We start from the raw sequence: 14,794 nt of genomic DNA on the forward strand, positions 1-14,794 counted from the left end.
AGAGCAGAAACTGATTTTATTCAACCGGTGCTTTAAAATTACTTACAGGTATTTAGCTGGTGTGGAAGATGGTTATATTCTTTTCAGTAAAAGGGGTAAAAGAGCTTTCACCAAAATTTCACTAAGTTGAGAAAATTATCACCCAGGAAATAGTGTCCTAGATGAAACTGACACATACAGATGTTGGTTTCATTCAGAAGGACAGAACACATTTGGAAATTGGCAACTGAGTTTGAGGGGAATGGTGTAGTTCAATAAAACACATCACATGCAGTGTATTAACAAATATAAAATGGCAAACAAATAGGAACATTTTGCCCTTTCTGCCAAATCTACTAGTGGTTTCTTCCTTTTCTTTCCATATGGAAATGATTACCTTTTTGCTGTTTTTCTTATCAACTGTTGCTATGATTTAAAATACTGAACCATATCTTATTTCTAAGGAATGTAAAAAGTGGTCTGTTCAACTGCTAAAAGGCACACCCACTGCTGTATTTTGTTAAGCCAAGAATACTAGAAAATAATGAGATCGTAATTTTTACAAAATAAAGTTAAAAGTAATAGTTTAGCATTGCAGAGATGCAAAGACTGAAACAATTTCCCGAACTAAACCAGCATTAATGAAGATCTGTAACCGAATTACCTCACTAGGGGGTAGGCTGATTCTGAGGAACTTTGCTACAAGTTAAGTTTAAAGAAAGTTGTAAGTTGAAATCATTTTATATTTGAGAAAAGCACGCATGAAGTAGCAAATGGGAGAAATATATTTCTAATTTGGCAACTCATGGAATCAATGGCAGGTGACTATTGGAAGAAAACTCCAATTAGACAGAGCCGTGGGTTCATTCACTTATGTGAGTTGACCCTTTCTTATGCACATTATTGTTTAATGCACAACTGCATTATTTGGTATGTATGGATACCTAAATATTTGCAAAATTGTTTTAAATGTTTACATTGAAATTTTTTTCTTGTCTATTTGGAATAATATAAAAATTTTTGCTATTAGAGTTGTGATAACTTAAAAATTAACACAAAGAAGTTGATGCCAAACCTTCAAAATAAGGGGTGGCATTGGAAATGTACTTTGATTTGTGTGGAGATAATGGCCAATCAGCCAGGACAACATTAGAATCATAACTTCCTGGGCATAGAGAGCCAAAAGCTTTGAACATGTAATTTCTTAGATTACTGGGTAACTGGCGTACTATGTGTCACTCAGACATTATCCCACACAGCCAAGATGCACCCCTACAGGCAGTGAGTACAGTATAAATTCAAACTGTTTCTTATTTTCAAACCTTTTCGCTCTCCCCCATTTGTGCTTTTCTTAAGAGCTCTTTAAGCGGTAGAACCTGTTTCTTCCCATTCATTCCCTCTTGCTTCTAGCTTTGAGTACTCGCCCCGCAACCCCTCACCACTACTATTCAGTCAGCCAACAATCCCTTTCTCCTTTCTTTAACCTGTCACTTAGAACTCAGTGTGTGCCCATGATTCACTGTTCTCAGTCCATTCATTCATTCAACCAATATCTATTCACTGCCAGGCACTGAACAAATGCTAAGTATATGGGGATCAATAACACAAAGTCTAAATGAAGAAGCTTACAATGTACTTAAGTTTCTTTCCATGCCTGGTGCTACGATTCTAGCTTCCTAATTATTGCTTATTATCTGGCCCATGTCCATGTTCAGTTTTTTTTTTTTTTTTTACAGTAAAGATGTGATACAAGGTAAAGAATCGTGAACTGGGACCTCTAGTCTAGGCTTTAAATTTGTCTGAAGCCTCCTCACTGGCTCTGTAGACTTTACTGTGCAGTGTACATACCAGTGATTCTTCTCCTGACCACCATGTTTATCACACTTGCATTCCTGTCCAAAATTTTGTTTTAAAACATGCTCCATATGTTCCCATCCCGCTATTCTCTCCGCATGAGCTCAAGGTTTGGCAGTCAACCCTTCCTTGTTCTTCCACCTATCTTCCAAATATGGCTTTGCCCACTAACTTGTCATTTTTGCAAATAATCAGTTATTTAATTTAAGAGGTATTTGCTCATCTGTATCAATCACATTGTTTCCTATGGGTTTTAGGAATGTGAGCTAAAAAATCTGGCTTTATATTTTTAACTAAATAACTTCCTACTCCTACACTCTGAAATGTCTCAGACGATGAAATGTCAACCTTATTAATAAATGGAATCCCATTTCCACTAGCAGGAATGTTAAGATAAACAATGTAAATATTTTAAGTTTCTGGAGAACGCAGTGTTGGGTCAGTGTTGCAGAAGATATGGCATTCAAGGGACAAGAGGGAAAGAGAGAAAATCCTAATCATTTAGACTCCAGGGAGCCAGTGAAGCAGGGGAAGAGACGAAAAGGAAGGTCAGGGGAACTGATCATGATCCCAAAGAACTGCTAATAGCTTACAAGCATTTAAAAAAAAAAAAAAATACTTGATGGTTTTTGAATTATGGACTTTACCTAATGATAAAAAATCTAAGAATAGCTTACAAGAATAGCATGAAAAGAAACAAGAAGCAAAATTACATGTCGCTTAGCAAATAATTCTGTGTTACCTGAATTTATCTCCTTTGCCAATGATGGAGCCAATACAATGGATACTTTTATGGCTCTCTTGTCCTATGAATTTAATTATTTACATGGTAAGTACACAGAAATTCAAAGATTTTTGTCCAATCTTTTTGTCCAATATTGGCTGTCCAATAAGGTAGCCATTAGCCACATGTGCTTAGTAAGTGTAAAATACACACTGGATTTTGAAGATAATACGAATAAAATAATGTAAAATATTAATATCTTAAATTGTGGAAATGATATTTTGGACATAAGTTAAATAACTTATTCAAATTGGTATAATACCTGTTTTTTTACATTTTAAAGTATAGCTACTAAAATTTTAAAAATTAGATATATGGCTTGCATGATATTTCTATTGGACAGAGCTATTCTAGACATTTGAGGAGCAAAATCCCAGGAATTGTAGAAACTGGAGTTGAACAAAGCTTGTCCTTACTAGGTGAGAGTTCATGGGAACATGATAGTAAGAAACATGACATGAGGCAGAAAGATGGAAGTTTTCCTTTTTTAAAAAAAGGGCCTTGCTTAAGCTCAGCTCATGTGAACAGTATGAAAGAGACAGGATATGAGCTTAATTCCACAAACATCCATTGAACACCTGCAAGGAAAGACACTGTGCAAAGATGGGGAAATAAAAAAATGAGGTAAACCTGGCCCCTGCCCTTTAGGAGTTCACCATTTGGTATATTCCTTGCTGCAGATCATACGCCTGGCACATGTAGAGACTCTCTGTTTACTGAACAGATTAATATAAATGTCTGAAAAACTATGGAAGAGACGTAAAGCTGCAAAACTACAGACACACAATAAAGCCTATTAAAGGTCCCATATTAGCAACAGATCTCACAACTATTAGATGAAACTAAGGACCTGGAAATATAATTAAAAATATTTTGTTTCTGAAGTCATCTTATATAATTAAGAGCCACTTAAGGCAATATAAATTCAAACAGTATATTAAAAGAGAGTGTACAACTGCCTTTGTTTGCAAGTCCTTTGCCTAAAATCTAAATTCCTTGTTCTGGAATTCTAAGCCTTCTAATGTTTGGCCATTCCCCCTCTCCCACCGTTTCCTTTCTGTGTACTGTAGTAGCCAAAGCTGACAGAAATGGGTGTTAAATGTGGTTATGAGAAACACATAGATTCGTCTACATGGTTATGTTTAATTTTGTTCAGTAAGGACAGAGGTGGAGCTATCACTGACCTGAAGATACAGATGAGAGACACGCCCCAATGATCCTGCCTGCCCCAGCTCTGCCCCCACTGCTAGGGTCCCAAGACCAAGAAGAATGGGAAGCTCAGAACATTTTTGAGCAGGACTCAAAGGACACATGCTAGATTTCATAGTAATTTCTTTGGGGTAATATCTTAAGGGATTTCCTTCTTTTTTATATTATGCATTTCTTTGGCTTGCATTTTTTTTTTTTTTAAGCAAAGCCATAAAAACCCAACATAAAGATAAAATAACTCAAAAATGATTTTTCAAAGGATGTTAAGACCTGGAGACAGTTTGAAGAATGGAGGACTAAGTCAAATGAATCAGAAGGCAGCAACAAGGGGTGGAAGTAATAGGTATCCTCATCGTTCTGTAAACTATCACAGAAATAGAGTGTAGGAATTATAGGATGCTCCAGGTTCAGTCAGGGGCAGAGGAGGAAGGGAGAAATTAAAGGCTAACTTTGGGGTCCTACTGTCTCAACATGTTCTTCTAATGAACATTGCCTACTGCAGGGAAGACTAGTAAATATATCAAACACAAAGCCTGGGAGCAGCCTGAAAAGAGGTGTATAAAGTAGGAAATCATTTATGTATGAAAGAACCTTTTATTTCTTCCTTGCAGAGACCAGGGATGTCTTTTATGCTCAGACAGATTATGTTTGAAGAAGAAAATGCAGAACATCTGCAAATTTCTTTGATCTCTACATTTTTCTACAGGCACTATTTTTCAGCTTCCTTTTTTTTTTCCTTCTAAAATTGTGCAAGGTACTCGCACACCTATGCTTTTACCAGATAGGCATCTCATTTTGTCTGATTCCATCAGAAAGCCAGGAACAGTCACACCCCAATTCTCGAAGGCTTCAAAAACTGTGTACCTTCTTGAGAGTGGAATACTCAAGTTTTGCACCTCTTTTCTCTACCAAAGGATTATTACACAAGTAAATCTCTCTCCTTCTGAACTCTGGTGCTCCTGGTGAATGGTATGATTGTGGTCATATGTCATTTTTTCTGAACTCCTACCCAGCCAACTTCAATAAGCGTAACTCACTTACTGAAACATGTAAACAACCCCGGCACCAAAGCAGCCAAATGGAAAGCCGCCTTTACCACATGCTCTAGAAGGTGTAATAAAGCCGTGATTCTGCCTTTTGGCTTGGCAAAGGCAGTTGGGAGGACGCCCTCGTACTTACTTGGGAATACTAACGACATCTGGGTTCTAGGTGGCTGCCACTGCTGTCTAGGCTAGCAGTACTGGAATCTTGGACTCTGGTAGAAATATACAGGAAATCACATTGCCAAACTTTTCTCCTTATAAAGACAATCTATCCAGGAATTACCATCCTCCCAGTTCTCAGAGGGAGGAGCCATTGGCAAAGCAGGCAGGATACAACTGTGGAGAGGAATTTTAAAGCAGTTTCCTGTGGCTCCAAGGTCCAGTCACAGAGCCATTCTTCAAGAACAGTGCTACATAACAAGGTGAGGCTTAGATGATCACTTACAGGAAAGTACAGAGGACATACTACTCTAGAGAATTCTCTGAAAAAGTCAGGTTTATTCTCCTACAGGGAGTGGTTTGAGGAGTTAGGAGAACTGACATACACCCCTATACTAGGCCCCACCATTCATTCTATTGGTATCTTCCCTTCATATCTTCAAAATGGAATGAATAGTGACTCTCTCTCTCTCAAACTTGGTCCTCCTCCTATATTCCTGGCTCGGTGATCAGTGATTATTGCTGTCTTCTCAGGGTTCTCTGGTTCCTCCTTCATGTATACTACACCTCTTTCACTCCACCATTACCTGGACTCTACTTAGGTAGCACCTCCTGCCTGCCTTTGAATCTCTGCTGCTGCTTCACCTGGGCTGTTGCAATATCCATTCAGCAAATACTGTGTGTGACCCCACCCTGTGCTTAGCTCTGAGCATACAAAGGAGAGCACAATAGTGCCTGCCCTTATGTGGCTTAGGTTCTAGTGGAGGAATGAGCAAAAACAAGAAAATAGACTAGTTGTGAATTACATGTACTTTAAAGGAAACAAAACGAAGCTAGGCAGAGAATAACAGAGGTAGAAGGCTCATTGGCCTTGTCTCACAGCTCCCTCACTGGCGCTTTCCTGGTGTCTCTCACAAGGGCTTTCCCTCACCCCAACCCCTACCTGGCAATTCAAATGCCACATCCTCATGAAACCTTTTCTGATCCTTCCTAGTCGGCAGTTTTCTTCCTCTTCCCGTTTTTTTTCTTATGGCCTTCATCTTACTACTCTACATTGTAGTTACCTGCATATTTGCATAACCCCCAAGAAGACTGTAAGCTCCTAGAGGGAGATCATTTTTCAACAGCTTTGCCTCTTCCCTATAGTACTTTAAACTATTAGAGATTTAAAAAGTGAATAAAAAAAATTTTTTCCCCCCAACGTGGCTAATACCACTACTGGCCCTAACTGTTTCGTAGGGTTGTTATGAAGATCAAATAAAACTCAAGATGTGACAGTGCTTTAAAAAAGAAAAAAGGTCTGTACCTTTGTACGGACTGCTTTGTAATCATAATTATAGCAAACATCACTCTGGGAACCTGCCCACACAGGATGGCTAAGAGCAGAGCTGGCTTTTCCAACCCCTGGTATAGGGACACACAAAAGCTGTTCCTCTGTTTAAATGCAAAACTTTTTTGGCTGTGGCCTTGATTTTCTGCTGTCTCCCCTTTCCCATCACCTACCTTGTGATCACAAGATGAAACAAGTAAGCAGACGCTTGGACTTTTGCACTGGACTTTTCTGCAGAACTGAGTGGCTAAGAGCCAGAACACCTAGGTTCGAATTCTTGCTCTACTTCCTTGCTTCCTCCAGCAAATCACTGAACTTCTCTGCCTTCATTTTCTCATGGGGCTGTTGGAAGGATTTAAAGATTAAATACAATACACATAAAACAACACTGGAAACAGTGCCTGGTACAAAGCAAGCAAGCAATCATCAAAGTTACAGTAAATCCACTGTGCTTCCTGGTACAGGGCACATCAGAGGAGGTTCCTGGGAGCTAATCTTGATTGCTGGTGTTGTGTGATTGTGTACAAAGAACATACTGTGGAGGGGACACGGGAGTGGGAAGGGCCTGGTGCAAGGGGCAGGATGGAGCAGTGCAGTCTGAAGAGCGTCAAGAGTGTGGCCAAACCATGTGAGGTTAGGCAGAGAAAGTTTGGCTGCTGTAAGAGGTTTAGGACTGTCACTCAAGTGAAAGTGATTCTCAAGACACTCCGAGGTGCACTAAAAAAATGAAAGGCAGAGAAGGGCCTCCTCTCGTTATTTTTGGCTTTCATCTTTTTAAGGTGAAAAGAGGTTGAGAACAGCAAGGTTCTCTGGTGACATGGAGCGTTGGGCTTCAGCACTTACTGCCAAGAGAAGTGAACCTGAGCTACTCTTTGTTTCCAACACAACCTGGTGAGGAGCCAGAGAAAGACAAGAATAATCTGCATAGTCATTCCCCACCTTTGGGGAAAGGCAGAACCCATCCCTCTTTTCAAATTCGCTCCACAAAAACAATTTTTCCCTCCATCAGAAACAGACTGGGACATAATTAAGCAATGCTGCTGGGCTGAGTCAGTCAAAAGTGGCCTGAAGGAAAAAGCTGCTCATGCTGTTCCCTACAGGGGGATAGATGGCAACAAAGGGAAATGACGTTTGGGATTAGGTTGGGGGGAGAGAAAAGTGGCCGTCAGAGGCCTCCTTGAATAAACAAGGCTTTTCCCCAAAGGGCTTTGGGTGGAAGGCCATGAAAGCAAGCTGTCCATACTCCTCCCTGGAAACTCTCAAAAGGCCATGACTGTTAGCTTAGACAGGTGGCCCAGGGGTCCCTCTCGGCCAAAAATGCCCAGAATAAGCCCGAGCCTTCCCCTCAAGAATTCAGGAATATGGTTTCCAACACAAACAGATACTACATTGTCGAAATAGTGCTGGAGTGTATCCAAGCCTTCCCTTTATGTCCTTTGAGTCATTTGGAAATGGTTAACAAACGGGTTGAACACCTGGGCTGATTACCCCAGAAGGGGATTTCCAAACAGACTCCATGCTGTAAAATCATCTCTTCCCTTCCCAAAGCAGTTCAGTTCCACTTTCTCTGAAGTGTGCCCTAAAGATCCCAAATTTTCTAACTACGATTGATTCTAGGCTTACTAAATTACAGCAGCAACTGCTGCTGACACAAAGAAACAAGGAGCCAAGCAACTCTGTGCTTTTTAAAAAGGTTTTCTTTAAATTAAGAGGAACAGATGTCCAATGTTTCAAAAAGCCACACATTTGTGGATTTGGCTGACAAACCCTCTAAGCTGCATTTCATTTCTGTTCCCAGAGAGTCAGCCAGCCACTTAGAACTGACTCACTCTCTCTGGGTCACAGTTTGGGCCAGTATCCCAACTACAGAACTAGAATCCCAGATCTCAAATAAATCCAGGGTGTTTGGGTAGATAGTGGGGGCCATCTAAGACAACTTTTTTTTTTCTTTTATTTTAGTAGTATCAACACCCACACAGCAAACTGTGGAAGGCTAGTAGGTCAAAGAAAATGAGCAAACAGTTGGCACTTGCCTGTCCCAGCACCACACAGTTCAAAAGGCAATGAGTAAGCAGCTATCCAGAACAGGTTTTTGTTATAATCCCTCTTATGAGTACTGGTTAAATATGCAAATACATGTAGGTTATATGCTGCAATTCAAGTCCTCACCCTCAAGGCAAATGCATTACCTTAGGTGAACTCCTGGCCTTGCTGGGAGGGGAGGGACAGGAACCCAAGCCCCTGACTACCAGATACAAATGACTCAACTGCTTCTAGAATTTTAAAGTACATTATGTGCTTTCTTTTCTTGCTGTCTTTGAGAATAAAGGAACAAAACACTTCACATGCAGCAGTTTTGTGTAGCATTTCATTTACTATGTTTTGTGAATACCAGAGAAGCTTTGATCATGTGAGTTAGAGACGGAATGTTACTTGGCTTTCAAAAATGGCTATTAAACTCCTGCTTAGGTTGTCTTAACTTTTTGAGCACATTAATAACTAATTATTTATCAATAAAATAAACCAACCTTGTGTGTTTTTTTTTAACAGGAATGAGACTTTCAGGTCTACTGAGGAAGACCTGGCGTGCCACCAAATCAAATTTTTCTTTTACTGTTTAAAACCTCTTTACACCCAGCAAATCTCACTGGATATTCCAGATGGAGCTTTTCCAACAAGGTATTAAAAGCTGATCATTCCCTTTTTCCTCATCTACCTTCTAGTTTTTTTAGTATTAACTGTCTTTATAATAAAAATAAATTAGAGAATGGCAACATTTAAAGCTGGTAAGATTAGACAAGTATTTTCAGTTATTCATAGTAAATTTTGTGTATCTGTGCTTTGTACCTTAACTAGGCTAGCTGGGAGCCTATTTTTATTTTATTTTTTGATAGGTAAGAAGTGGATTTATTTAGAGAGATGCACATTCCATAGACAGGACACAGTCCATCTCAGAAGGCGAGAGCGGCCATGGGAGAAACCCACTCCACAGGGTGTGGGCCATCTCAGAAGCCGAGAGGCCTGGAGAGCTATTTTTAGATTTAAGAAGGTTTTGGTCTTACTAATCAAGTCATTTTTTCATTAATTTCTGCTTTTCTTTTTATTAATTTGTATCTTGGATTTAGTTAATAACTTCTTTAGACAGAGCATATCTACTCCCAAATGAGGGCACATATGCAGACAGCATTTATTTATTTACTTATTTTTAAATATTTATTCTTTTGGCTGCACTGGGTCTTAGTTGCGGCACACGGGATCTTCCTTGTGGTATGCGGACTCTTAGTTGCGGCACGTGGGATCTAGTTCCCCGACCAGGGATCAAACCCCCGGCCCGTGCATTGGGAGCACAGTCTTTACCAACTAGACCACCAGGGAAGTCCCTGCAGACAGCATTTAAAATCCTCCTTTTGTTTTTGAAGTGAGTAAATGCAATGTTGTAAAATTCTTACATGTGCAGCAAATGCTGTCTTTGATGAATTAAAAAATTGGTGACATACTAACATTTACAGCTTCTTTACATTTTATCTGATCTAATCCTTAGGACAACCTGGCTATATATCTCTATTTTTATAGATGAAATCTAGGCTCAGTTAAAAACTTTCTCAAGGTCACATTATGTTAAGAGGCAGAAATCTAAACCATCATTAACAGACTAATGCACATGGAGGCAAACGGCGGGTTTCAAAATATATGGAAAGGTTTTTTGATGCTGAAAAGAGGACTCCATGAGCTCTTGACACATGGGTCAGTCAAAACACAGTTCACCGCAGTTTACAAGAGGGCAATCAGTTATTTTTTTTTTAGCTTAATGCGTAATTTGTACTTAAGGAATCACTTTGAGTAACAAGCCTCAAGATGTCCTACTAAAGCTACAGACAGCACTGAGCACACTGGGAACACAGGCTGAGTTTGTTTGTAAGGAGTACTCCCTACTATACACTGAATTAACTAGTGTAATTCAGCAATGTCACTTCCAGCCTTGTCGTCTTCTGGATTTTTAGAGAATGGAAATAGTGGCCATTGTCCAAATGAAATTAAAAGTCTCCCTTCCTTCTAAATCCCACACTCTGGATTATGGTTATACAGAGAATACAGAAAACACTGCAAGTTCCCACATGGCATTGCTTGAGGGAGGTGCTCCTCAATACTTTAGGGTATAAACCCTGATGTGTTGCACTGTATTGTGTTGCTTGTCAGTCACTGAGTTGAGACATGATAAAACGTTGCAGATATTTAAGGCACAAAATGAGACTTAAACAAAGTAGAGATGGAATCAAAAGAATTCCCAGGCCCTTTGTTTTATTTGCAGTAACATCAAACCAACCATTTACAAATTTTCTGGTCTCCAGTCAGCTGGAATTAACTAGGCATGTCTTTGGGATCATGTTGTTTGCGTCCACTTTGGTGGATAAAAGAAAGGAACAAACCAACCGCAGGAACAGAAGGGTAGCACACTGCTCCAGCTGGAATCCAGCAGAATCACCTGAACATGTTACACCTGAACACTTAGTGGAGGGAAGGAGGAGAGCTGCTCTTCATTTGTTTTCAAAGCAAATTCATTTGAAAGAGTGAACAAGCCGTCATCACAAGTCAAATGTATTATAAATCACTTAGACCTTCAGCCTAAGAAACAAGTCTTTGTTTTTCTTATACTTTACCCTGAAATAAATTTACCAACAAATCTCAAAGATTTAGTTCAAACAGTACAAATCATATTTGCTTTCCTCTTTCCTTTCTTCAGACAAACATCAAATAAAATGCAGGTGAAGGAGATGAAACACAACTGGAAGCTGATTTAGAGACTTATACTAACGCTAAAGAATCTAAAAAATTATACTGGTTAATGTGAATCTATTTAAAATAAAGCATTTGGGTACTGCTTTTCATGTAAGTAACTGTCATACTGCTAGAAAGTTTCTGGGTGGGGGGAAAAAGATTGTTAAGAAGTAACCTTTCCAAAACCCACAAGGCACGTTGCTTGTCCTTTATTTAGCTTTGATCACAGAGACTATCCCAATTTTCCACAGAATCCTCGTGATACTGCTACAATATCATGGCATAAAAGATTCAAAGTGCCAGTAGACATAAGGACCAGTTTTTTTTAATCGTAAACCATGATGCTCGGTAATGTTTGAATGGGAACATTTGATATGGATGGTCAGATGAAAGATACCAAAATGTCAGACAGCCCATCGACTGCTGTTGCCATGAGATTCAACAGTCAACATCAGTCTGATAAGCTACCCGACAAGGTGGTACAGCCATGGAGATGTCACGACGGTAGGCAAAACAAGCAGACATTCAGGCAGGATTTGATAAAACAAACCAGGCATTTCTGGCCTGTTGAGATTTAAACCCAATTCTACACTCAACATAATGTCAGTACCAATTTTCCTAAAGGAAAAAAGTGAAACTGTTTATTTTTTTCCCAAGCAAAACAAAATGACCAAGTTCAACCAGAAACATCCCAAAGGAAAAATCACATAAGAACAAAACACTTACTGAAGAAAGGCAAGAAAATTAGGATACATATAAAAGTAAATTTCTGTCTGTTAAAATCAGAGTACGTGCTGGGCTAAAAATTAACAGATATGAGAAAGCTTGTTTTTTTTAAAAACGAGTCATTTTTCTCTCCATGTCCTTTGATTTGTATACTGTCATCCCTCCTGTTTTCACAAGCCAAGAAGTCCCCTTGATATGCCAGTCCCTAAGGTGCCATTTCAGCAGTGTGTAGCCAGCTGCCCAATTCCAGCCCAACAAAAAATGCTTTGGTGGTGGCCCTTTCATGCAAATAAATGAAGGCTTAAGAAACTGCGGTTGTAGGTGGATATGGCAAGGTTGCATTTAGTTGGTAGAAGCTAAAAGGAAGTAAAAATATCAAAACGCTCAAGAAAACGGACACAATTTTGGAATGATCAAAGATGTCTTTATAAAGTTTTTTCATGACTTCATTCTAAATATACAGAATAAAAAATGGTGTCAGCTCATTTGCGAGACACCAACAAGATTTTCCTTATACTGTCTCAAAATTGAAAGATCAGTTCCCAAGAGGGTGTGCAATGCATCATAAAATGGCCTTTTTTCAAAGGTGGGAGAGGAAGGGTTGGGCAGGATGGCATATTAAATTTTACCATGATAGACATGCAAGACTGTTATCCAATCCAGTATAATTTATATACACTTTTGATGACTTAGAAAAACAAAGAAGTCATTTGTGACAAGCCTAAAAAGCTTGACATATTTGACATACTTAGGAACCATTTTTTTTTTTTGGTGTCCGGAATTCTTTACTTGTACCATGTGGGCCTTTGAAAGTAACAAATAGAAGGCCAGTCTTTGTTAAGTTTGCTGCTTAATATCACATTCCACCCTAATAAAATACAATTTGGATTGAATTGACGGTGGCTACCTTACCTTAACAAAGGAAGAGTATGTCAGTGCAAGATATGGACTAAACTGCTTTCAGGGGGAAAAAAAAAAAAAATTAAAATTGATACAGGTTGGAAAAGGGAATTTTCCTTCCTGGTTTGGAGTCCTCCCAATTTAAGGCAGAACCCATCCATTGAAATTTTTGCAGTTAAAACTTTTCTGCTTATTTAGTTTTCTCCTCTGAGTTCAACCGCTGCTGGATTCGTTTGGCATAACTTTGTGCCATGGAGTTAATGATGGACAGGATGAAGTAACACACCATTACAACAACCAACTTCTCAAACATCCAGGACAACCAGTTTTCTCCCTGCAGGAAGAAAGGCAGAACAATCCACGAGAAATGCTTCATTAGTTCAGTAGTAAAAAGGGGACCACCTACCATGTTTTAACGAAAATAATGAGAACTTGGAGTTTACAACTTATAAAGCCTAAACAATTAAGAATGAAAAGTCTTGTGTCTTCAGCTACTGTGAAAACTACATTCAGGCCTTCTTATACCCAGCTATTAAGATTTCACTTTGTTAGATATAAAGTCAATGTTGATTCATATAGTTTAGAATGGGGTGAGTGTGAAGTCATCTCTTATCTTTCACTACATAAAGTCTTTGATTAAATCTTACTATATGAAGTCACCATGGAGATACTTGCAGAGAGTAGTGTCAAGATAGTTACATGTGTATATATTCTTGTTCCAGGATTAGGAGCAGCTTTTAAAATATAAATGTTATCTATTTCTGGAGTCATGTTTGGTCAACTGAGGGCAGCAAAGGGCCATGTAAAGAGTGTAAGGCCATCAAAAAACAAAAAACAAAAAAACCCCAACCAAACAAGAAAAACACTATGCTTCCTTCAAGTTTCCCATTTCAGGTTATTGCTTACTCATCCTCTTCTAGTCATTTCCTTTGCTGCAGAACTGTTTATAGAAAAGGCAGGCTTAATTTAATAAAGTTTTTAAGTTCAGTTATGTTAACAGCTTTGGTTTATATTAAAAAAAAATTATTTTCCCATCTGTGAAAAGAAAAATAGAGCAAAAATGAAGGCAGATATTCAAATGAACTCAGTAAGTCCAATACTTTGTTATGCTATAAATTTTAACTTTTTAATCCACTTGGAAAGTATACTTGCTACTTATAAATAAATCATTTAAGATCAAGGTAATAACTCATTCTACATAACAGATCTATTATTTTCCATTAGCCCAAGGCTTGTTTTTGGGAGAAGATGTACAAAATAGAAGTTATCAATACATTTTCTGATCTAGACAAAGGCACATTTGCCAGTATAGAGTAAACCAAGCCTCAAACTTCTGCTAAGACTGACAAACCTCACTCTATTTGCCTAAAAACGCCAGTGAGTGCTGTGAATGTAACTTCGCCCTGAAACTGTGGGGGGGCGGGGTGGGGGGGAAGAGAAGAAGATAGAGGAAAGTCTCACCTGCGGCACGCCCGTTTCGCTTTTGTGGTGAAGCTTCTGACGCTGGGCCTCCAGGTATTCCTGGAATGGCTTCTGCAGAGATGGACCTATGCCAGGGACAGCACTGGAAGCAGGGTACAATAACCCAAGGAAAAAGATACATTTGGGAAGAAAAGCAGGAAAAATGTTAAAGAAAAATCCACTTACCGCCTCAACTCAAAAAGCAGGGATTAGATAGAAGGAGGAAAAAAACCAACAACAATCAGCAGAGCTGGCGAAATCCTGTGAACTCTTTTCAATGGATCAGAATTCATCCTTTCACAACCCCAAAAATGAGAAAAAGCTCTCCCTCCAAATGTTTAAGAAGAAAATAGGAGCTGAGAGTCCCTTCTAGTAGAAGAGTTAGTTCTCAGAGTGAGGCCAGCTCTCAGCTGATGCTGCACACTGGTGTGGTACAAAGAATAAAATGAATGACTTCTGAGAAGTCTCACATTTATCACCACCAGTTCCTGTAAGAACTGGTTTGAACCGATTAATAAGGAAATGACTTATGCTTGTGTCATCCCTAGTTGAAAAAGAAACTGCCCGCCCTCT

At 39.1% G+C, this 14,794-nt stretch overlaps 1 protein-coding gene across 2 annotated transcripts in view; it reads right to left on the reverse strand.

The window, feature by feature from the left end:
• Nucleotides 1–12,262: 12,262 nt before the first annotated feature.
• VMP1 (vacuole membrane protein 1) overlaps nt 12,263–14,794 on the reverse strand; it is a 125,465-nt gene continuing 122,933 nt past the window's right edge. For both annotated transcript variants that reach the window (XM_061175649.1, XM_061175648.1), the window contains exons 11-12: nt 14,222–14,324; nt 12,263–13,094 (exon numbers count right to left, since the gene is read on the reverse strand). In XM_061175649.1, coding sequence (XP_061031632.1) covers nt 12,951–13,094; nt 14,222–14,324 — 247 coding nt within the window. In that variant the 3' untranslated portion in view covers nt 12,263–12,950. The remainder of the gene's footprint in view (nt 13,095–14,221; nt 14,325–14,794) is intronic.

This window comes from Eubalaena glacialis, chromosome 19, assembly GCF_028564815.1.
Source record: "Eubalaena glacialis isolate mEubGla1 chromosome 19, mEubGla1.1.hap2.+ XY, whole genome shotgun sequence".
Classification (NCBI taxonomy): domain Eukaryota; kingdom Metazoa; phylum Chordata; class Mammalia; order Artiodactyla; family Balaenidae; genus Eubalaena; species Eubalaena glacialis.